A 26,034-nucleotide genomic window follows, 5' to 3' on the forward strand; every position below is an offset into this window, starting at 1 on the left:
TTTAATATGTAAACATGCGAATATTGTTTAGGAATGGTTTACGTCCTAGTTGGATACGTTTAACGTCTAAACGCTTAAAATCAACTGTCGTCGTACATCACAAACACACCAAAACACATCTGCATAATCTAATTATACTGAGTCAAAAAAGAAACTTCACAAATGTAATTTTTAAAATAATGAATATTTTTTCCCTGATGATACATCTATATATCCGACATGGGATCCCTATCTTTCGACTCTAGAAAAACGTTAGCAAAACCCACTCAAACCCATCCATTCGTCGTGCAAATGGCGTTAGTGCCAAACGTTAGTGCACGTGCAGTCGATTACGTGATCTTCGCATCGAAGCTTTCTTCATTTGCACGTGTTTGCATTCTCCTCAAGAATTGAAAAACACTTATAAACCACACTTCTAACGGTGCTTTAAATGTCACGATCGTCAAATGTGCAAAGTGAAGAAGACCCGTTATTGACGTCGCAAGAGCAATGGGATGCAGCCGTCGTACTGTTTATGACTTGCGATTTCGTCTACGACAAAATGGCACCACTTCTGATCTTCCAAGGTCGGGTCGTCCACGTGTGACGGCACGAGCAGAAGACCGTCAAATCGTCCTATGTCACCCACGTGACAGATTTCTGCCGGCTACAAGAACCAGGGTTGAGATGTTTAGAGGTCGATGGTCCTCACAGACCATTCGAAATCGGTTGCTGGTTGTCATTTTCCATTCGAATTTTTATTCTTGTGGCTTGACATTCTGTGTACCCATGTTTTGGAACGGCGGTGTAGCCTAATGGAACGGATTGTGGAACTGTCAGTGTATTGAGTACATCACACAGATCTCAGCAATGAAATAATAACAATTTAACCATCCTACCATCTCTTGTTCTTTTATAGTGCCCTGAAGGAAGAATGTGAAGTTTCTTTTTTGATTCAGTATAGTTTAAAACTAAACACGTTTAAAATGCAAACATCCCATGGTATATATTACTAAACATGTTTAGAATTTACATAGGTTGATATTAAATGCATACCACTGGCCTTAATGTCTTTATGCAAATGAGATTCGCTGGAATTTATGTATCATAAATACCACAGCGAACGATCGATATCAGCATAAAAATGTCTAATCGACAAGGGGCTTAATGGTGATCAGAAACAGCTACGGGGCATCGAGGGTGTTTGGGTTTGTGCCCAGGATCTGAGAATAATAATTACAGTGTACTTCAAACAAACACGCGCAATGACAGTACAAACAGACATGAGTTACGTCCTCTGTGTAAACACTGCGCGTTGTACTTTCATGCAGCATTCGAAATAACCGCCGGCCCGGAGGCCCAGCGCCGGTTGTTATTGTGTCGGGCCGGCAGTGTCACATACGTGCAGGCCGTTATGGCCTTCAGTAAATTATCGGTTAAGTATTTTGCATTTGGAATGTTTCCCCTTTTCGTTCGAGAATCATACGCGATCCATCGTGTTACGATAACTTAAGAAGTATTAATAATTACGCTTTGGCATAACAGCGTCCAAACCAGTCTGACAAATAAAAATCTCAAGCTCTCCTTTTCATTTTCAAGGGTTGACCTGGGCTTTGCGTCACATCGCCATATAGTGAAGACATCAAGTCTGCATTCACAAACATTTTAAGGTCCAAGGTCCAAAAGAGTTGTATTTTTAAAACATTCACATTACATTATTATTTGAAGAGAACACAGACAGTGTCATAGCACACAAAATTCAAAAGCAGACAATTTGTTATTCACATTACATGCTTATAATTTATGGTACATGTCAACTTCCCCCAGGTAGCTAACAATGAGATGCCCTCTCATGCGGGAAAACAGGTTTTTCAGATTTGTCGCATCATAATGTGAGACTCTTGCAGTTGAAAAGTCGGCATTGTCAAGCGGATACTTTTTAAGGAGTAATAGTTGTCAATCAGACCTGTACGTTTCCACCGGGGATTAATCAAGATCTTGGTCCGCCCGATTAAGAGCTCGTGGGTGTCACTACAGTAGTGAGACCCGCTTTACCTTAAGCTCCCCTCACACGTGGGGATTATCCACCGTGACGTAACAACAGTGCAATTATTGACGGCATTGAAGTCATCTCATTCACCCAATGTAGCTGTAAGTGTGAATACACAGATCAGCACTTTGAACCTCTTCCAATATTTAAACCGGGATCCGCCTATTGTGTTTAGGCGGTTATTGTCTTATTGTTGGTTAAAGACCGAGGAGCTGAATTAGTCCCTCCCCCTTCCCCGAACCACACGCAGTTTGACAGCTCCTTAGGGGGACATCGCGTTGAATTGTTGTAATTCTACCTTTTTACAAGTTGATACCCTCACTGCTCAATCGTTTTTCTTTGTCACACTGTACAAAGGAGATTATGATTGCTGGACACTCTCCTCGTCCTTTATTACAGACCACACCTGTCTATAATCTTGATTTCTTCGGAGAACAACATATATGGAGAACACAGAGTTGTTACAGTTGTCTGGATTATCACGTTAATCGATGTCTAGGTAGCAGGTCCCAACTTGGATCAATCAGTCAGAACTGTTGATGAAAATCCGACATGTTGCAGCCATCACATCAGTTTTATATTGCTGACATGGCTGACACATGTCATCGTATCCCAACTGTAAACACCATAGCTCATGCTGCTGATCACTGGATTATCTAATCTATAGAGCGGCGTTAAACAACATATAAACAAACAAATATGCCTCGGAAAATTCGTATTAGGTCTGAAATAATTTCTTTAATTACGAATGGTGTGTTCAAAATATAGCGTGCATTTCAGGGGATGTGACTGTCTTTTATAGAAGTGACAGTTATTTGTTTCGGCCTCAGCTGATAACCCCGTCACCGTTCCCTTCATTCACTCCTCCCGACACAAATCACAACCCCCAGCCTATCAAATAACTGACCTCTTACAACATGATAAAGTGGAAGAGGTACAGTTGTGACAATTAAGATAGACGATATGCAACTGTCTCTCTCTGAGATAATGAAACTAGACCGGCATTTAGTCGAAGAAAGTAAGCCTTAAAAATACGGGGCGGTGGGGTAGCCTAGTGGTTAAAGCATTCGCTCGTCACGCCGAAGACCCGCGTTCGATTCCCCACATGGGTACAATGTGTGAAGCCCATTTTCTGGTGTCCCCCGCCGTGATATTGCTGGAATATTGCTCAAAGCGGCGTAAAACTAAACTCACTCACTCCTAAAAATACACACACAAACAGATGCATTTGGGGTCCAGTATAATGCCAGCGTTAAAGCAATCTAGACTTGTGTACCACTCCGGTTTAACATATTCTCTAGGATTTCGAAGACATGCTATAATGAAGTTGAGTCTCGCACTTGAGTGTCTACATGCCACGATCTACGAAATGTGGGAACGACCGACATGTAGTCTCAACTTCATACATTCCACCTAGCCCTGTCTGTTGTGCTAAAACCCCGAATGAAGCAAGTCTAGGTTTCCCCTGTGTCCTCTTCCTCTGATGCTCCGGTCGCACAGGGATACCTTTCAACTTTGAAAGAAAATATCCTTTTTATCAAAATAATGTTTATTCATTGTCTAAGCAGTATTCTAGAAGAAAAAAAAGAAACACCGATCATTCAGTCTTTAAATTTGAACGCCCAAGATGTTAAACAGTTGTTACTAACTTTGTATATTTCTTTGAAGAGAGTAATATCAACTTTATTTGTAATTCTTGCCACTAAGGATGTCTGTATTTATTCTTGGGTTTCCCTTCTCCGATCCGCCCTGAATTTCATTCCAGCGTCAGGTCAGTTTGAACCTATCCATCTAAAGTGAAGAAAAAATGTACTTCGTAAAAATACCATAAACAATTAATCCCGCCATTTAGTGCTGACATTAAACAGCTGTCAAACACAAGGTTCAAACAATTTAAGTGACAAGTGACGTGAATTGTATTGTATTGTATTATATTGTTGTCTGTCTGCTAACAAATGGCATGTGTTGTGTGGAAAGTGTAATCCGTCTTGTCTAACGTCAGTCGTACAGAAACAATGAATAGTAGTAAATGAATCCGTCATGCAGAACCGAATTATAGTGACGCGCTGTCACAACAAACGACGCATGTCCGATGAATCAGGGATAATTTGTGTAGCATTAGAAGAAATGTTTGTGACATCACCTTTAACTATCCCAAACGACTGCAACCCCACACCCACCGCGGTATATGTATACTGCATTATGTCAAACCAACTGCTTACAAGTGGCTAAGAAACATGAAAGTTAGCCTGCATGCACCTTCCCACAATGCGCGTGAATATTTGTTGTTGATGAATGAATGCCATCCTGCGCCTTATAACGGGAATGTTGGTTTAGCCTAATGCGCATGCGTATGACAGTGTCATCAAGGTATTTCTGGGCTGTTCCGCAAGTCCACACAGTCGTAGCGGAAGAAATCGCGTTGGCCTGAGTACAGGGCTTGTGGCAGACGACAATTCATTGGGTTACGCGAAGTGGATACGGGAAGTAATATCAACATGGATGTCTTTGCTCCTTTCGCATGCTTGATATTTCTGAATGGTGAGTATTTTTTTCTCATGTACAATTACAAATGTATAGATTTATCGAGATTAAAATTATTATCTTGCCATGAACACATAAATAGTTATGAAACGTTATATGTATAGATGAGGGAAGGCGGTGTACAAGATGCTGATATAGGTTTCCATGCCTCTTAAACTTAAGTTGATGTATTAGGAACAGGGGACCAAGTGTCTGCCCGGGCAATTGTCGATGGTTCGATTCTCGGCTGTGTCATACCAATCTATATGATGTTTGCTATTATTCTTCCCGTGGCTAGCCAGTAGGGACTGAAACGAGGAATGTAATTTCATTACACAACCACGTTAACTGCCTCATCTACGTTAACTGCTTTTTCTATTAACTGTTTCACCGACTGTAACTACCTCATCAACGTTAATTGCCTCATCTACTGTAACTGCCTCATCAACGTTAACTGACTCGTCTACGTTAACTGACTCGTCTACGTTAACTGCCTCATCTACGTTAACTGACTCGTCTACGTTAACTGCCTCATCTACGTTAACTGACTCGTCTACGTTAACTGCCTCATCAACGTTAACTGACTCGTCTACGTTAACTGCCTCATCTACTGTAACTGCCTCATCAACGTTAACTGCCTCATCAACGTTAATTGCCTCATCTACGTTAACTGACTCGTCTACGTTAACTGACTCGTCTACGTTAACTGCCTCATCTACGTTAACTGACTCGTCTACGTTAACTGACTCGTCTACGTTAACTGACTCATCTACGTTAACTGACTCGTCTACGTTAACTGCCTCATCTACGTTAACTGCCTCATCTACGTTAACTGACTCGTCTACGTTAACTGCCTCATCTACGTTAACTGACTCGTCTACGTTAACTGCCTCATCTACGTTAACTGCCTCATCTACGTTAATTGCCTCATCTACGTTAACTGACTCGTCTACGTTAACTGCCTCATCTACGTTAACTGACTCGTCTACGTTAACTGCCTCATCTACGTTAACTGACTCGTCTACGTTAACTGACTCGTCTACGTTAACTGCCTCATCTACGTTAACTGACTCGTCTACGTTAACTGACTCGTCTACGTTAACTGACTCGTCTACGTTAACTGCCTCATCTACGTTAACTGACTCGTCTACGTTAACTGCCTCATCTACGTTAACTGCCTCATCAACGTTAATTGCCTCATCTACGTTAACTGACTCGTCTACGTTAACTGCCTCATCTACGTTAACTGACTCGTCTACGTTAACTGACTCGTCTACGTTAACTGCCTCATCTACGTTAACTGACTCGTCAACGTTAACTGACTCATCTACGTTAACTGACTCGTCTACGTTAACTGACTCGTCTACGTTAACTGCCTCATCTACGTTAACTGCTTTATCTTCGTTAATGGCTTCATCTACATTTATATGAACTGTACTGTAAAATACAATAATGTTGAACGCGACCATATGTCCTGTTCACCTCTCCTCGGACAAGGGCAAGCCAAATCACGGCGCGTTATATAAGGATTTGTAAATACGCCTTTGTACTCCAACATCGACTGTTCACGTTAGCGTAAAACCCACTCTATTTAAAGTGATCCACATCAAGCACATAGGTTTACACATCAGCACCTTTCTTAACTAAGTATTAAATGTAGGACAGATGCGTTCATTGCGGTCGTGTGGACTAAATGCACTCTTTTGAGAGCCTGCTCCCCTAATGTGCTGAATCTACAGCTTGACGAACAGTATTTCCACACATGACCTTATGATGTAAGACCAGCCGCCTACCTTCGAGGTCAGCTGTGAAGTACATTGCCACTGCATGGCCGTACTAAATGTAGAGCAACGGGAAAGAAACAAATATGCTAGTCCAGATTTTTTTTAATTAAAAAAATGCTTTAAAAGTGCCCATCAGATAAAGTTTTGTGGTTATTGTAGCTAACATGCATGTAAACAAGGATTATTTCTTCGAACGGTGCTTTGTCTAACATCTCAGAAACATTTCCGGTAAGGTCGTGCATTTCCAGTCCCGGCACTTATTAAGACTGACTGCTAATGTATCTCATTTGTGAGACCTGTCAACCATTATGCAGACCACGGTTGACTGCACGAGTAAGGCGCCATTGACACCAGCGCTACTCCTTTGGTGTGGCCACAGGCATTGCCAGTCAACGCATTGAAAAGTACAACACAATGCCCATGTAGTGCTGTTTAACACGGGTGTCAAATATCGTCCTCAAATGGCGTGTGACTGATAGTACTGTTTGTTGGTTGTGACATAGTCTGTGGCACCCTTCAGCAAACGCATCCATGAAAGCCCATGCAAGTCTATAAAATGTGTCAAGTCCAGATTTCCACAGGTTCTTTTTCATTATATGTTTTTTCTATAAAGTACGTTCATTTCAGAGACTGGTTGTTAGTCTAGTTGTGTCAGTAAGTGAAAATATTTCCGTTTTTGTCCTTAAATGATCGAATCTGAACAAAATAATCCAGTGATTTGAGATCGTGCAGTAAGTGAGTGAGTTGAGGTTTACGCCGCACTCAGCAATATTCCAGCAATATGGCGGCGGCCGTAAATAATCGAGTCTGGACCAGACACACCAGTGATCAAAAGCATGAGCATCGACCTACGAAGTTGAAAACAGATGACATGTATGGAACAAGTCAGCTAGCCTGACAACTCGATCCTGTTCGTCGCCTCTTACGACAAGCAGAGTCGCCTTTTATGGCAAGCATGGGTTGCTGAAGGCCTATTCTACCACGGACCTTCACGTGTCTCTTTGAGATCAGGCCTGGTGTCCATTTCCTGTCACGGTCAAGACATTGTAACAACAAAATGTGAAAAGAAGACGGTATATGCTTCACTTGGGGTAATCATAAATCGCCTAGTTGATGACATCAACATCTTTTGATGTGAATAAAGGTATCTTCACGCAAAGGTGACGGTCGGTAGCATAGTGGTAAAAACTTTCGCTGGTCCCACACGATCCCCTTTTACTGGAATAATTCTAAAATCAAACTATCACGTAGTAAGTGGTCGGATTTTATTGAAACTATATTGACGCTGGACGCTGACTCTCACAATATCAATCATTCTACTGTCTGGTCTAGATACGATCACATACTGGTCTCCACCCTAGCTTGGATATTACTGCCTGCTGCGTTAATCCCCTAAATCTGGCTCAGTAAATTTGAATGAGTCTGGTTTAGCCCAAGACTACATTCCATTGTAATAGCTATGAATAATGAATAGCTAAGAATCAGTGAAGTGTAACAGTGATAACAAAGCTCATTTCAAGGTCAGTCGAAAACATTTTACTGACACTCAGAGTTCACAAAGCACGCTTCCAGCAGCAAGAGCAAGTGCATGCACACCACACATGATCTGTTGCGGAGGTTTTTGGACATGGTTTCAACAAACGCCCAATGTCACCAACGCAATATCGGTTACCCCGGGCTGCAGTTCATGTTCAAGGAAAGAAAAGATGTTTTAACGTCAGGTAGACGAACGTCCATTCGCAATTAAGAATCCGACCTCGACCAGCATACACAAGTATCTGTAACCCATGAACAATTTGACTTCCGCACTTCGAAAAAAACCATCTCCAATAGGATGTATATCGCCAAATCGTGTTCTTGTCTTGGTTTTCGGCTTAAAGTCATTAGTTGTCAAGCCCCATGTGAACTAATACTGGAGCAATCAGACCAAAGTTCTATAGCTGCCTTGGCTTTTATGGCTATAGAATACAGGTTACCCAGTAGTTCGACCTAGACTCTGCATCGCCTTGTCAGTTCATCGTCTTTCTCTTCGAAAATTTCGCCAACCATGAAAACGAGGACATTGGTAAAGGCGTCACTGCCTACTTCAATTGTATTCTGGACGTGCACACTCAGTGTTTCTCCGAAAGTATTTGATTAAGGCGTTTCCGCAGTTTCACTACCGACGTTTGAACGACAAAACGCCACTGACGCGTGCAACTTGTATTCTGTTTACAGAAGGGGCACTATATCATATGACTTATAATTAAATCCGATGCACCGTTACATTTGAACTCACTGCGCTGACGCGCCGAGAATAACATAGGTGCAGCCTTGAGCATGTTTTTCAACAATAACAGATGCGGTCTGAATACACCCTTGTCCTGAGAGCACCTATATATATGCATAGGTATAGGTACTAGTACTCCGTGCGTCGCTCGCTGAAAGGTGAAGGAGTGCTGTATTCTTAATTCGTTCAGAAACATTTTGTAAGTCCATCACCCGAGGACACGGTTTTATTTTTAAATGACTACCTCAGTCCTCTGACGTGTCCGTGCATTTTCAGTTAATCTCAAATGTCACGGAATGAAGTCCGTGGCCTTGACCTATAAATCCTAGACAGACCCCGATTCTCTACTTACCTTCTGTATGTATATAGGGGGCGTCTTCTACATTTTGTCTTGTTTATTCGCTTTTAAACCTACATATTATTGCAACTGTTGATACGTTTTCACTTTTGTGTTAAATGTTGCATGTTCATATTTATCGCTCTGGGGATAGACAAACGCTAAGTCTCTAAAAGCTATAATTACAATAGAAACAAATAATTCAGTGTAACTAAAAGGAGACCTGATGAGATGGGAGATCATGAACCTGATGAAATCTAGACTTGCTTCATATAGGCCTTTTTCCTCTGTCGAAACTCCTGGTTGTAAGGGGAAATGGCCTTCTTCTAAGACGGTGAAAGACCCTTCAGGGTTAAAAGGTATTATCTTTGTAAACTTGAAACACCCGAGCTGCATATTTCCCCTCTGTCCTCGTTACAAAGCAGGCTAACATGTGCATATATAGTCATAATCACCAGACATAAGACGTTGAAATCCAGTACCGCGTTTGATGATCACGATGAAGTTCCGGGTTGGAATCCTAACCTTGTATGTCAATGATACCTTTTCTTGGTATTATCTGCGACAGTACTGCGGGGAACTTACTTCAGTGAGTAGTGTATCTTGTTGAGCACAGTAATAACACAGGCATGACCGTCATGTCGGTGCAAAAGGCGCCGATGTCATGTTCTTTGCTTGCTGAGGCTGCGCAGAGTTATTACATCACAAAGAAGTCAACACTATGGTGTTTGTGTATGTTATTGTTAACCGTGTATGTTCGGTTCGCGTTTGAGAGGGATAGCGCGGCTCGTCACGCTGAAAATCCGGGTTCAATTATCCACATGTGTACAAGGTGTGTTGAACATGAGTTCCCGCCGGGATATTGCTGGAATATTACTAAAAGCTACATAAAACTAAACTCACTCACTCGCGTTTGAAATATACGAGGTTGCAACTATAAGCGGGCAGGTGCATCCATTTACCTGACCAGGTCCCCGTTTCATAAAACTCTCGTAAGCCTAAGATCTCGTAACGTTTCTCGTAGCATTCCTACCTCCTATGTTACGGTATAGGATGGACGAGTGCTACGAGTAAAGTGCCGAGATCTTAGGCTTACGAGAGTTTTGTGAAACGAGGCCCTGGACCCGTTGATGATCACTTGCCTGCATGGGTTACCATGCCCAGCATGCTAATCATGTGTTGAGGATGCAGTGTTCTCAAGTAGACATTATGTCCAATTTCTGCATATTAATAAAGCATCAAGTATACATACCGAAGATACATACTAGCACGGTCTGAGGAGTAGGTTGTTGAGCTTCTGTGTAACTAACTATACAGCCGAAGCTTGACACATATTATGCGCTCGCTTCACTAGCAGACAAATGACTAGGGATATTTTCTGTCAGAGTCGGAGGGTGACTCTAACCCCCCTACACCATCACCACCCCCTCACAAGACTAACATCTAGTTCCTGAAAGAAGGTTACGCAGGGGCGGATACAGTCTTTTGAGAATATATGTGTGCGTACAACTGTTCCAATCCATTTGATAAACAACTTTCGGGATAAGGGGCGGGAGGCATATCCCCTCACTGGTTTGTCTGGGCCAGGATCGAACTTTACAGGACGCCGACATATGCAGTATATCACTGCTTGACAAGTATTAGATGAGACACGACCTGTCAAATGACCTTAATTTGCATACATATGAACGCCCTCCAGAACATTCCACTTGAAACAAGAGGGAAACGGATTGTCGTTTAAGTATCGAAAAGTTCAATTTCCTCGTGCGAATCGTGTCGTGATGCTGTTTTGCTGAACTGAATCGATCTACGAGACACGTGTTAAACAGTAGCGGTATTCATTTCATCATGCCACAATCAGCGTGTATTGCACGTGCTTAATCGCCAATCTACCTGTAGCAACCAAGTGTATTCGTCCAGATTACTTGCCCACCAGCTTGGTACAAACGCGTTCACTGCGCTGGCTCATCTAATACTTGTCAAAGAGTACAGTATTGCTAACAGCAGCTTTAGGTAACATCCACTGACACGTGCTTACAGAAGCAGCATTTCCTTATTGATCGCGGTGATCAGTGATGTTGGGAAACGTGACGATGTCTTAACGTGCCGGGAAAGACTAAGTAATTGATTCGTCATGACGAGTCATGATGACCTAATAGATACATTAGACACGCCCTTCTTTTCACTCAGGAAACATGGATGCGCCACGTGCATTGTTCCGCTGATCTCTGACGTGATCTTCACGTCATGCATCTTTTGCAGGGACTATGTCTCGCTATGTGCATTGTGTTATGATTATACTTATCGCGCATCACTTGTGCCACGTGTCACAACACGTGTGTCGTCTTCTGTCGTCTCTCCATCCCACTCACACGCTCTCCATCACATGTATCCAAGATACACTCGTGACCATTTGTGTTATTCTGTAACAAGCCGAATAACAATCTCCTTTGCAAGTAACGGAAAAGTGCGAACGATGACGAATGCGCGATGGGTCGTACTGCTCGGAGAAATGGGTCGTACTGCTTCCGGTCCTGCCAGCTATGCACTTTTTATTCTTCATCCAACTAATCATGATCTCCACGTGGGACGACAGTTCGGTATCACTCTACAACTCATCACGGAACAGTTTTATAAACAATGAATACATTGTTATACCCGGATCTGCTTTAAACTAATGTTACATACCTTGCCTGTGGGCATGTGTAGGGTGACAATACGAGGAAAAACGGTACAAGTTCCCGGTACCAGCACTTCCTGTTATTGCGCTCTACCGGTACGTTTTTGAGCCGCACTCAACTGGTTTAACACAGTTTTCCAGCTACATGACGGCGGTTTGTAAGTAATCAAGTCTGAACCAGACAATCCCGTGACTGACATCATAAGCATCGATCTGCGCAATTTGGATTCGACGACATGTGGCAGTCACGTTACAGACTATCGTTCCTAACAACGAGCACGTGTCACCACGTGCTCGTAACCCGGATCTTCCCGGGTTTAAAACAATACTACCTGTTTTTATATTAACATAATCTGTCAAATGAACGTGATACCCACAGATTCAACTTAACTACATATTTCTAAGGATTCGTGCTACCTGTAAATTTGGCACATTTATTAATCTATAAACTGTTCAGTTGCCCTTTCTGTCGAAATGCTTTTAAGGGTTGTGTCCATAAGATATTACTAAGTGCATGTTTTGTAAATGCGTTCAGGTACAAAACGAGTGATTGGCATGTTTAGATATAAGTTTATGTTAATGATTTTCGAAGATTTTCGAAGCTTTTTAGCGCTAAGATTCTCGCAAGTGTCATATACATTAACATACGACTATCTTAGCTCTAGGAGAGTTTCGAAAAACTAGTCCCAGGATCTCAGCCGCCCGAGCATATTTACTCAGTCATACATTCATGAAAAGAATAGAATATCTGTAATTGTGTGAATCCTTAGTTATTGTAGCAAGGATTTGTTCAGCCCCAGCATATTATTTTGACAGAATGTCATATGTTAACAACAGCATGTTAACAACATGTTAACAACCATTGTCATAACCTAAATTATTTGACCGCTAAATATTTGATATAGTGAGGAAGGAGGCGGATGTTTTCTCCTCATGCTGAAGTTTCATTAATCAAACTTCTCTCCATAAATTAAAAGGTTTAGATTGATAAAGGTTACTTCTTTGTCAGGAACAATGGTAGTTGGGAAGTACAATTTTGACAAACTTTATGGATAATGACTTATTTTATTATGTGAGTGCGACTGTACCATAATGTACGTCTAAACGTCGCACTCACGAAGTAGACGAAGGTATTCTACAAGGTTGTCAATATTGATAGATGTCCTTTCCACTCTTCTTTCCACTTAAATAACTGAGATTCATATGTGTGTATATGATAACAAGCTTCTCTCTTAAGCTTCCTTATATAAGTGGTTTTCCCATGTTCTGGATGGGTAAACATGGGCCAAATGGATGGTCATAGCTGAGCTCTAACTACGGGAGGGTCAGTGATCGACACGATAAGTAAGATGCCTGAGATATTGTTTATCTACACCTCCTGAGATATTAAGGTAGGGTAATATCCTGCTCACATTCGAACAATAAATAAATGCATTCGGAAAGCCTCTCAATATGACCTTTCATTTAATTAATCTTTCACCATGATGTTCCTGTTTGTTTGTATATACCCCGGGGTGTGAACTTCGGTCCTCTGGTTGTGCTCTGCTTGACCAGCGATGTCTGAGCTGGTCTTTTTAGTTTCGAGTCACTACGACAGTCTCTGCCATCTGAACTGAAATACAGACTGAAAAGAAGTTTTTAGGTTTCATTTTAACTCAACTCGTCCTCTCAGCATTCCAGTAGACTTTCAGGAATGCGTGTAAAGATGTGCATAGACTTTAACGTTAACATTGCCCTAGTGAGCACATGGGTACTGACTGACTGGCTGACAATGATTTCAGTTTTCCGCCGCTTTTAGCCATATTCCAGCAGTATCACGGTGGAGGACACCAGAAATAGACATTACACACTGAACCCATCGAACCCATATTCAGCGTGACAAGTAGAATCTTTCACTTCTTGGCTACCCCACCACCCCCAGACGTTTCAGAAATCAATTCTTGTTGTATCAGTCATTCCTCGAAATGTATTCCCCGCCCGCTTCTCAAGGGCATGGCCCCATCTTGAAACACGAATCTCTCCTTCAAACATTTATACTAATGAAATGCAATTAGAGCTGAGCAGTGTAGTCGTTTGACCCGAGCTTCTCTCCATAGCCCGTTGACGATACTTCCCAATATGCATTCAATTGTTGACTGTTGTCTAGTCAATGCAGTGTGTCACTGGATCAACGCTTAAGCAGCCTATACAACACTATCCACAACACTTGGATAGTGACATGACATGGCACATTCCTTTCAAAGTGAAACCAATAGCTGATGCCTTTTTATGTATGCCCGAGTAGGTATGCAGGTGTACATCATAGGAACGCAGAAATATGAATGTAGCTTTACTTCTGTCAAGTGTGTCAGATGATCCGATAAACCAGGGACAGGTCAACCGGGGCTAGTCCCCTCTGTCCGAGTCTGGTATCCGGCATAACACCACTGTTGGCCATAGTCTGTCTCACACTCCCATAGCCATTTGGTCTGGATGTCTTGTTATGTGGAATAAATTGCAACAGAACGTTAATCTTGGGGGCGAAAGAAAGCATCCATTCAGAGACAAGGTCCACCTTTCAGGAGGTATTAATGATAAATTATGAAGGCTTTTTTGCCATTTAGCAAGGCAGTCTTTCTCCTCTACACCCTACCCCTGACCTCCACACCCCCCACCCCCCTTTTTTTTTGTCCGCCTCAAATCCCCTCGTCACAGTGCAACTGCTCAGCCCTTCCTACGGCGCTCTGTATTGGCCCGAGAGGGACAGTGTGTGTTATGGCACTTTTTACTCTATCCCAAATACACCATGATGGGAGACTTGCTCTCAAGAATGACGAGTGTTCATATCTGACGTCATATGTTAAATTGGAACCCGGATCTAACGTGACAATGCCACCAAGGCAATAATTTGAGGAGGGTTTAATTCAGTATGTGTGACCAATCCATTACATTGTCTTACTGGGCATTTCAGGGAAGAACAGGCTTCAGATAGGTGTTGCTTGTCGTAGTGATTGTGGCTTTTCGTCGTGTTTTTTGTTTTTGTTTGTTTGATTATTTATTCATTTGTTTTATTATGGTTCTTTTTGCTTTGTTTATTGAACAATTTCAGTAACAATACACTAGAAATTAGCTTCACACTGAACCTATGAGGGCGTGACAAGCGAACGATTTACCCACTAGGCTACCCCACCAGTCCTGCCACTCGGAAGAGACAACTTAAGAACACCGGGTGGTACTGGGGTAATATTGTGGGCGATCCATGAGGATCGTAGTTCATGTCCACTGTCACTAGTCTGCTCACTTCATCTTTACAGCGTCCTGATATTTCTACGCTACCCTTCTCCGTTCATCACAATGCCAAGCAGGGCCTCCTTTCACATAACACTAAGGTGATCGTAAGTCACCAAGGTAATCTAAGGGCAATGTTAAAAGAATGAGCGTTAAGATTAACCTTAGAAAGGTTGCTTCATGAAAGGATCCCTGGGAGTTAATACATTGCGTAAAACAATCTCTGAATGCTTGGTTGACAGATAATAATTTCCCGCTGATATCCTCAATATATCAAACCTTACGCCCTCCTTTACTTTCCAGCACTGTTATGCTGTCATGGTCAAGTAACACTGACATCGTTCATACATTTGATGAACATCAACGGTAAAGTGACCTTCACGCAGTCAGCTGTGAATGAAGCTACGTCCGTAGCCTTCAACTTGACCGGCGTTACGGGTAACCTTCAGTGGGAGCTGAGGCAGTCCTGGGTAGACTTTACAGTGAAATACAAGTGTGGGGACATGACCATTGGAACGAGGTAAGATATTTCACACTTCCCTGAAATGAGAGGGTGATTATGTCTAGTTTAACTCCGATGTACAAGTGACTGTGTGTCCTCACAACGTAAGTGGAAAGCCCACATCAAAGAAACATTTGATTTACGGTACCCACCAAGGGTGATAATCGGAGCGAATGTGGGATTCGAACCCACTATCGGTGACACGTTTTCCTTTAGGGAACGTGTGTGTGAGTATTGCATTTCGTCGTTAGGAGTACACCGCAGTGGGGTTCGCCTATGGTACCCGTGTGGCGATCGAAAACCCGGGCTTTTGGCGTGAAAAGCCAACGCTGACAAACCCCGAAGACTAGCAAAGTCTACCTGCCGATCTCCTAAGGAGCAAGTGTATGGTCCTTCCACGTAAAGAAATGGTTTGGGAATAAATGTACTTGTTTCAATTGCCTTGATGCTAAGTCAAATGTATCGTATTTATTTTCACAGTGTCCCTAATATTGGATCAACCATTTCTACCGGCCAAGAGACATTTACGATACAACCCAGCGTTGTTTCCGATTTGTCTGACTTAATGGGTGAGTACGAGGACCACTAGGATACTTCAATGTCTGGACTAGATTTAATGACTGAATAAGTTTAGTTTTATGCCGTAATCAGCAAAATGCCAGCTATATGGCAGCGGTCGGTAAATAATCGACAATCCAGTGATCAACAACATGAGCACGGATCTACGTAACTGGGATACGATGACATGAGTCAACCAAGTTAGCGAGACTGGCCACGCGATGCAACTTGTCGCCTTTGACGACAAGCATGGGTTAATGAGGATCAGTACTAACCAGGATCTTTATGGGTCCGACTGGGTTTAATACAACAATAGGGGCGTTATGGATTACCAGTTAGACACAGTATTGTCATCGTGGGAAAACATCTAGGTCCAATATAACTCCGGCTTTTACCCCCAGATAAAACAGGCAGGTCATCATTGAAATACAAGACTGTTCAACGTGAGGCCCAACCCACTGAACACTGGTTGAAAATATCGTAAGCATCAATTTACAAAGTGAGGTGTGATGTGTACTTTACGGATGGGACTGTATGGTAGCCTAATGGTTTAAACGTTCACTCACTACGCCGAAGCACCGGGTTCGATTCCCAACATGGGTATAATGTGTGAAGCCCATTTCTTGTTTCCCCCGCCATAATATTGCTGGAATTTTGCTAGAAGCTATGTAGGACCACACTCGCTAACTCAGCTTCCAGCTGATATTGCTACGCACTACCGACTCAGCACTGCAATATTACACCGCCAGTTCGTCCATTGTAGATGCACTTTTAAGTTTGGGTTGGCCTGAATGAACACTGTACATCAGGATCACCATTTGAGGTGATGTCGCTTCCATACTCAGTGGCATCTGAAATACCTGAGACACAATATGATGTATTGATATTATCTGCCCTGAAAAATCCCACGATACTAGTATGTATGCTCCCCCTGTCAATATACCCTTTATACTGTCAGAAAACTCGTATACCCTTTCAGTATTTCCTCTTTTTTGTACCTCTTATGCTCTGTCATCATCACAGCTATGGTTTGTCAACATACCCGTTACGACCAGCTACATTCCCACGATGGTGATGGAGAGAGGAACAATGCGCCAAATGTCACCCAAACCCGCAATAAATGTGTTTCTATTATGCTTTCCTACATTTGCAGAACTATGTCCTTTCCTAAACTTTAAACATATATTACCGCGTGTTACGAGACTCGTTTCCTTGTCCATCTGTTATTGGTATCTATGTAGTACTTGCTTTTCAATTCCACAAGCTCCTTACTATTTATTCATACTGTTTGATAAATACCATCTATTCGTCCGCAGCGGCTTTTCAAATGGCCAACTCAACGGTCGACGTGTAGCATCAACCGCCACTTCTTAGTTTGAAATTTGGTCAGTCCCGGACTCTCCTTTAGAGCAGTCACTGAGATTAGTTTTCAACTTAAGCTAAGGGGCTTTTTTGGATAACTTGGTTTACGTATTTGAAAAAAATACTTTTCTCTCTGTTACATGGATTATGTGAGAGGTTTAATTTGGTAAAAAATAAATTCACCTTCTTTGTTTTTATCAGGTCGTCGGCCTATGACAGCAAATAAAAAAACCCACATTTCTGGTCGGCGAATCGAGTATTGAAAATTAAATGCCTAATAAACAACATTTGGCGTTAGTGATACTAGATATGGTTTTGTGACATCACTTCCGATACGAATCTGTGGTAATGAAGTCCCGGGCATGTGTCAAAATAGAACGGAGATATAATACTCTTGAATCGGCGATGTTCCTACAGTTTTTCTCTCTGTTCCCAGGTCGATCTCTACTCCTCGCCAACGGCAGTGACAAGGCCTGTGGGACCCTGGTGGTGCCGACCGCAGAGTACAGAACAGCCTCTGTCGAGCTCCAGGGCTCCATCAGTGGGGAGATCTGGTTCCGCCAGGCTGAAGGGATGAGGACAGAAATTCGGGTCGACCTCTTTCAACCAGCGTCAACAGCCTCAGACTACACATGGAAAATATACTCAGGGACAGCATCAAATTGCGAAGGCCTAACAGCAGTCTTTGACCCTTCTGCAAAATCTGCAGGAGCATGTACAGCTGATAACCCAGGGGCATGCGCTGTCGGTGACCTCACTGTAAGGCTTGGCAAGGTGATGGTTGGTGCCACGGCAGGCTCAGCTCGGAAGTTTGTCCATGACAGGTATCTGCCTCTGTCAGGTGACGCCAACATTGCGGGCAACACACTTGTGATCCTTGACAATTCCAATATGATTGTATCTTGTGGGAAGATCATGGCGGTCACAGAGAAACAAGCTTCGGCTGTTTTCAACAGAGCCGGCGTTCTGGGAAGTGTTCTTTTCAAACAAGCATCTCCTTTCGAAGCGACCGACATTTTTGTCGTTCTTTCGAGATTGGCCGGGAAAGCGGGAGGATACCACGTCCATTTGTATCCTGTACCTTACCAGCACACAGCCAACCAGCAGCTGTGTTCTTCAGATGCAGTAGGTGGACACTGGAACCCTTTCGTCAAGCCTTTCCCAACAACTGGTTCGACTACAGATGTTTTCGAGGTCGGGGACATCAGCGGCAAGTTTGGAAGTCTTGCTGATAAGGACTCATACTCTCAAACAATGAAAGACTACAACATGCCTATGTTCGGGCCCTACAGCATCATTGGACGATCGGTTGTTGTTCATAAAAGTGTTGCAGGTGCGCCCCGGTGGATATGTGCCAATATAAACGACTTAAGCCCCAGAACTTTCGCTGCTGCCACTTTTAAATATCCCATTATCGGTACTGTCATTTTCAGCCAGGCCATGGACGACCCCAGGTCGGACACATGGATCTTTGGCCAACTTAACTATGCAGATGGGACCGCCAACCCCACTCACGGTCACCGTTGGAGTGTTCATGAGAATAAGGTCGGTGATGATGCGATGAAAACAACGGGTCGGTGCGCCTCCGTGGGCCCTGTCATCAACCCGTTCAGAGCAAACATGTCAGGAGATTATTCATCACAGTGTAAAATGTCGAACCCCTTTCGTTGTCCAGTTGGAGCTATGACAAAGTTAACAGGTGCCCTGAAAATCAGATTGCCATCTGGTGCCCCATCCAAGTTCTTCTTTACGTCTAGGAATGTACCGCTTGATGGATCTGCTAGTATCGTGGCCAAATCAATGTTGATCCTTTCCAAGGACAGTGGAGATGCTCCTTTAGCCTGTGCTGATATCATTAGCCTGAGAACACGATACGCTACCGTGAACGAGTGGGTCCAAAATGTCACTGGATATATCAACTTTACTCAGAAACACGGTGACACCAGTGATGATACTTTGGTTTCAATCGATATCGAGAATCTTGGTCGGCAAGCTGGTGGTTACCACATTCACGAGTTTCCAGTGCCGTCCGATAGCCAGAATCCCTGTTCGGGTGCAAGCGTGGCGGGACACTACAATCCTTTTCAAGTTATCATAGCCAATAGTCCATTTCCCTCAAATGGAACTTACGATCAATATGAGGTGGGTGATCTGAGCGGCAAGTATGGCATGCTGAATAACGAATCGTCGGAGAACATCGAAAAACGTGACAACATGATCAATTTGTTTGGGCAGTACAGTGTCGTTGGGAGGTCCGTCGTCATTCACAAGATGGTTGATGGTGCTCGATGGACTTGCGGTAATATCACAGAGGATGTGTCGAAGACTGGCGGTATGAAGCACATGGCGATGGCTAAGTTCAATGCCAGTCACGCGGGCATCAGTGGAAGTGTAACTTTTGTAAGTAGAGCCGAAAACAGTAACAATCTTCATCATCATCATCATCATCATCATCATCATCATCATCATCCTGCACAGTTCACTGCGAACTAATGTTATATTCTCGCCATTATGTATCACACGATTATTTGATTAGTATGCACTCAAATTCCTTTTTCTTCTTTCTGTGAAAGTGTGTATCTAATGTTGTGATACCATGTTGCGATGTGGTACGACAAGACGTGATGGCATGTCATCTGTTTCTGTTTCAGACCCAGTACGTGTACGCCGATGGCAGCATGAGCGACACCACCATCTTCACCGATCTCGTATACCCCGACGGCAGGACTGTGAGTATTGCATTAAGTATTGCATCAAGAAGGCCAGGCATTTCCTCCTCCCTCTCTTTCCATCCCTTGTCCCCTACCTTACTTCTCTTCACAGTCCACGCGATCGCAACTAAACTCGCGTACTGAAGACAGCGCACGCACACGCTCACACACACACACACGCGGACGCACACGCACACGCACGCACACACACACACACCTCGATGCTTGTTCCTGGCCTGAAGGTTGATGTTTTTTCTAGACCACAGGACATATGATGGCCATCGGTAGTCGACCAGCTTGGGGTGACCGGAAGTCGCCCGGCAGCAAACGATGCGAGAGCACAGGCGTGAAGTTCAACCCATTCCTCGTCAACACCCAAGTACGTATTGTCTCATCATTTTTTGTCCACATTTCTCCTCCAACTTAGGGGGCGGTGGTGTATCCAATGGTTTATCCAACGGTTAAAGCATTCACACCGAAAACTATAGTTAGACTCCCCACTTGGGTACAGTGTGTGAAGCCCCTTTATGGTGTCCCTAGCCGTGGTATTGCTAGATACCGCTAAACATCACTCACTCCCCCATTGAGGGACACGGGTGTCCAGATGTCGGAAGCGTCATTTCATTGTGCAAAGATACACTCCTTTGATTGTTTGAAAAAGACCATGTCCTTTCCAAAGTCTTCATTCATATGTGTCGTTGCTAAGAAAGATCTGTTGCCATGTTGTTGAATACGAAAATGTACAATATGTTTTTGTTTTCAGTCTGTTTGATCCAGCATGGAAGTGTAGTTTATTGATCAGTCGTCTCGTGTTTTCAGTATTATATTTCACTTCACATCTTTCAGACGAGATATTCTGAGTGCTCCATGTCAAACCCACTTCGGTGTTCAGTCGGGGATATGTCAGGCAGACTTGGGACAATCAGTGTTGGGGGCAAGAACCTCTACACCGATATCAACCTGTCAATCTATGGAAAATATTCAGGTATGTCATGAACGCGAACACTGACGTAGTCAGCTGGTAGAGTTAAGCCCGCAGCAATTTTACCGAGACGCAGAGCGTGGTCAGTTTCAATGACTGACTTATGCGTGCTGTCCTGCGCGGACCCCGTTGAGCATTGTCTGGCTCAGATTCGACAGATAGCTTAATGCCGTGATATTCAGGGTTGGGTAGGGGAGGCGGGGGGTGGGGGGGGGGGGTGAGGGGGGGTCATTTCATAGAGTCTCAGTGGACTGCTAAATGCTAAATGGTGTATCAATTGACTACCAGGGGTGGTGGGGTAGCCTTGTGGTTAAAGCGTCCTCTTCCCACGCGGAAGACCCAGATTCGATTCCTGGGTACAGTGCGTGAAGCCGACTTCTGGTGTCCCCCCGCCGTGATATTGCTGAAATATTGCTTCGACTTCAGTTTCATTTTCTCTACTATCATAAACCTAAGAGCAAAGAATATATATTATTAACAAATGTACATAAGTATAAACATGCGTCATGATGATGAATTATTTACGTAACAATTTATATAAGAGAGAGTAAGTTTAAAATTGACAGGCGACATGACCTTACTAAGTGTTGATAAATCGGGCCAGTTGTGATATTTTGGGGTGTGTGAATGATTTTCAGTAGGGATTAAGTGATATACATTTGAAAAGATAATGGAATTCGTCACCAACTAAATTACAGTTACAAATGATTCATAACCTTTCTTCTTTCGATACTTCTCCTATCTGCGGTTGCGATCGGAAGGTAAAAGCTGTGTAAAACTGCAATGCCTGGTCTCGATTACTTGCATACTCCACCATGTAACTTGAATATTGTTGAAAGGGGCATTAAACAGCAAACAAACAAACAAACAAACAAACAAACAAATAATCTTATTCGTGTTTTGTATTGCAGTCATAGGACGCTCCTTTGTCTTGTACGGTGATGATGGGAACCGCATTGCGTGTACTAACATCCTGCCAATGTCGTCGATACAGTCCAGTCTCTTCATAGAGAAATCCGCTTCAATGTCAACGTGAGTTTCATTTGTAGTTAGGCAGTGTTTTTGTCCGCCACTGCTTGAACAAATCTGTTTGGTTCATAGATGATGATCAAACTTTGACCGACATGCTTTGTTCCCGACACAGCAATTTATTAGAAAATGTCTCCAACAAATTATTTCAGTAATACATTCGGTCCCTCACCTAAATTATACAGAAAGAATCGAAAGATTTCACCGCGAGTGTTGTATGAAATATGGAACATAGGCGTCTTGGTGCCGTTACTTCTCGTCGACAGTTTTGACACTCTGTATACCACTGAGGAAAGTATCCACTTACCTACTCTTATATTCAAATGTTCCAAATCGAATTCCCCAACGTGTGGGTATAGGGGTGACGTTTCCTTGGCAACAGGTGAAAAGGCAGATCCTATGTTCAGGACCCCGTTCCACAAACTATTGGCAGCGCTAGGGTGATCGTAACTCCCATACATCATAGACTTACGACTGTCGTTGCGCTGTGCAACAGGGACCAGGTTTGGTGTCCATAGGTCATCCATTCTCAGTGGAACCAAATTCAGTAAATCACGTAGGCAGCAACAACCTTTACGAAGACATTATAACTGTCTCCACTGAAAATGTGTCGGCTCATGTTTACATGTATTTCGATTTATTTAGATTGTCTTTAGTTTAGAATATACGAGGCTCTTTTATAACAGAAGTTTGTAGAAATCCCATCATGTGGTTGCCCACTATTAGTTTTCATTTCTCGACCTGCCAGTGTGGTCTAAAGGGTTTATATATAATGTTTTCTGCATTTACGTATCTTAACTGATTTTCTCATTTTCCCCAGCCTTGAGATCGCGCGCACGTACGCCAGGGCTTTGGGTGCCAATGACTGGAACGTCGTGGTGTCTGGAGACGACAGTAAAGGTGACGGCTGCATATCAGTGCTCGTCCACTTCATTGGTAGGTTGACATCAGATAAATCAGTTGTTCGGGTTAAGGCAGAAACTCTATGAAAGTAGCTTGATGTTCAGGCTCCGACGGGCGGTGGGGTGGCCTAGTGTTAAAAGTGTTCTCTCATAACACTGAAGATCCGGGTTTGATTGACCACATGGGTACAATGTGCGAATCCCATTTCTCGTGTCCCCGGCTTTAGTATTACTGGAATGTGGCTAAAAAACGGCGTAAACCCAAACTCACTCAAGTTCCGACAGCTACTGTTATACATGTATTCCCGAACACTGAGTGAGTGAGTATGGTATGGCGGCAATATTAGCAGTATTCCAGCAATATCACAGAAGAGAGACACAATTTGTAACCATGTGAGAAACAAACTGGGTTTTCATTTTGACGAGATCTTTAACCAGGATACCAGGATTCAAGGGGAGAAATATTCACCTCTGTTAACATTCTGAGTGTCAGCTGTGCAAAGACTAACGAGATAACGTCACTGATGTGTCAAAGCATAACACGCTTGTATAACCCACGTGTGACTGTAACTAACCCCCGTCTTCAATGCCCTCGTGGAATTCTTGGAAATCCTCTCAACTACTTCGTTTTATGACGAGGTTATTTAAGAATATTACTTGCGCCAGGGTTTGCATTTAAGGCTCTTAGATTTGATTCAAACATCGCTGGAGTTCTTCTTTTGTGTGGCAGTATGTCATGGTTCGCTTTAAATTCAATGCGATACTATGTTCATCTACACAGGCAATAACGCAAGCGGATTGCGAGCCCGTTTCAACCAAATGGTTTCGCAAGGAGGCAATGGGAAACTGGGGGCGTTCGGTCCTGTGACGTGCTCTGCAGGTGAGTCAGCGAGTTACTTACGAAACTCACCAGAAAACTTGTGATGTGATGCGAAACACCAAATCGATGAAAAATCTTTGTTCAGAATGTATTTGCTCAATATAATCTGCCGAAAGGCAGTTCCACCCACTGTTAGAAGTGGTGAGTAGAAGTTATTCAGAATGTTGTATGAACAGACACATTTTGCTAAAGACCAAAACTAATGCATGTTCAAATTCATTTTCCATCAATAGTTTCACCTTTATATGTTTGACGTGTTGAAACCCTTGTCACAACATAAAATGATTGCAATATTTCATTATTTTATGAAATTTCGATGACAAATATGTTTGGTCAAATTGTGTCGGTTGTAGGGTTATACGGAAAAACTACATCTATGGAGGGTGGATGTTTTTAAATGCTGGAAAATTGTCGTACAATTTAGTAAAAGACATCCCATTTTGTAGCTTAAACATTGATAATTATGTTTGATGGAATTTTCTCTTTCTTTTCAGATAAACTCGGTGTATCCATTGTGTTGGTCAGCCTGTTATTATTATTGAAGGAGACTGTGTTATGATTGTAGCGAGCCCAGATGTTCACTACAGTTAAAATAGTTACATATTACAATGCTATATGCGTAAAATTTTAATAGGATCTAAAATGCCTGTATGTCAAAATGTGATTAGGATGGGCTAAGTGTCTGTCTGAAAATAGGGCCGTGACAACAGGGGGGAATATATGTATTGCAGTTGCACAAACTACGCAAGAAGATGGGTAATCCTTAAATCAACTGTCCCATTAAACTTTTCGTTACAATCCAGGGTTCCGTTGTCTAACGCAACCTTATATGTAGTACTCAGGGGTTCCCTCCCCATGAAACAGACACACCGTGACATGATTGACGTGATGTTTAAAACGTCGTTAAACCCAACTAAATCAAGTCCCTCGACATCTTAGGTTTACACAGCCCATGTTGAATGATATTAAGGGACCTTTCATAATTTATGACTCATGGGGCAATGATGATATTTTTCATGGAAAAGCCTGTACAATGGGAATGACACCCTCCCCATCCCAAATAAATAAATAAATAAATAAATAAATAAATAAATAAATAAATAAATAAATAAATAAAAAGAAAGAAACAAAGATGTTACAAAGTGTGTAAAAAAATGTTAACCCCAATGTCCTCTGAACAAAATGTGTAAAACCACTTAAAATCATCATCACAACTCCTTCCACCGTCTCCAAAGCCATAAATCATAAACCGACCCTACGTGAGCTCGTGGCTGTGGTCTGAATCCACGGTTGTACTGTGTTTTGTAACACTTTTGTCTCACGATTTGTTGCGGTGTTTTGTGAGTCTTGCGTTCTTTTGTGGTGTCTGGCGATCTTGTATTGAGATAACTACTTTTTTCTACTTAATCTGACTTAAACACGATAGTTTATTTGTTAAAGTAATAATTGTGTAACGCCCTATAGCAGAGGCTTGCGGGAAATGTTTTGGGTTTCTTTTTTATATAAAAAATCGTTATCACAACAGGTATAGGTCTTTTTATTATTTTTAAGTCTGTTTAGTTATTTTTGCATTTAAGCCTCCAATGTTGTGTAAATACTGAAGTATCGATACTGTTTAATGTGTCGCACTGTGGCAGGGATACTCTACAGCATATAGGCTCCCTGACTGTACGTAGACGGTCCTGAAGGACAAATCTCACTATGTGTTCAAATATCGGAGTCTCACACAAACCCATACATGCACACGTACATGCCTAGGCATGTGACGAAATGATAGGTATACATATTTTACCGTAGCACTATTGAAGTAGTTGATAAACTAATCAAACGGTATCTAAATAGTGCTCCTAACAACTACAATACATAGAGCACCACTCATAATCGTAACTCATCTCTCTGTTAGCGAGAACAGAAAATGTGTTGTAATGATCGCTATGGAGTCTGGAAGGCTAACATATATATATATTGAATAATCAGGGAGAGCTAATTTTCCAGGAGAAGTGGAGTACCGACAAAGTACATGATATGGCCAAGGTTGCTTCAGTCTAAGTAAACGCAGTCTCAGTATTATTAGCTACGCTTCTTTTTTAGGAGTGTAGTGAGTAATGCTGAGACGAGGTTTACTTAGACTGGGGTTACTTTATTGTAGCAAGGTTTGTATATTTGTGTCACTCTCCCATGCACCATATCTCCATGACTTTAAGGTGCCTGTGAAAGTA

General features: G+C 42.6%; 1 protein-coding gene across 1 annotated transcript; it reads left to right on the forward strand.

Moving 5' to 3' along the window:
• Positions 1-4,425: 4,425 nt before the first annotated feature.
• On the forward strand, positions 4,426-24,949 carry LOC137265646 (uncharacterized). The gene is made up of 11 exons (XM_067801080.1): positions 4,426-4,570; positions 15,193-15,409; positions 15,872-15,960; positions 17,748-19,711; positions 19,963-20,040; positions 20,282-20,401; positions 20,869-21,007; positions 21,916-22,036; positions 22,854-22,969; positions 23,717-23,815; positions 24,310-24,949. The coding sequence occupies exons 1-11, from the start codon at positions 4,528-4,530 to the stop codon at positions 24,372-24,374; spliced, it is 3,051 nt and encodes a 1,016-aa protein (XP_067657181.1). The 5' UTR covers positions 4,426-4,527; the 3' UTR covers positions 24,375-24,949.
• Positions 24,950-26,034: the final 1,085 nt, after the last annotated feature.

Source organism: Haliotis asinina, chromosome 15 (genome assembly GCF_037392515.1).
Source record: "Haliotis asinina isolate JCU_RB_2024 chromosome 15, JCU_Hal_asi_v2, whole genome shotgun sequence".
NCBI classification, from domain to species: domain Eukaryota; kingdom Metazoa; phylum Mollusca; class Gastropoda; order Lepetellida; family Haliotidae; genus Haliotis; species Haliotis asinina.

Bases quoted from the DNA above. Each gene is read 5' to 3' on its own strand.
- LOC137265646 (XM_067801080.1), top strand. From the start codon at position 4,528: ATGGATGTCTTTGCTCCTTTCGCATGCTTGATATTTCTGAATG. The intron at 15,961-17,747 runs GTGAGTACGAGG...CTCTGTTCCCAG, and splicing joins CGATTTGTCTGACTTAATGG to GTCGATCTCTACTCCTCGCC. The intron at 22,037-22,853 runs GTGAGTTTCATT...CATTTTCCCCAG, and splicing joins AAATCCGCTTCAATGTCAAC to CCTTGAGATCGCGCGCACGT.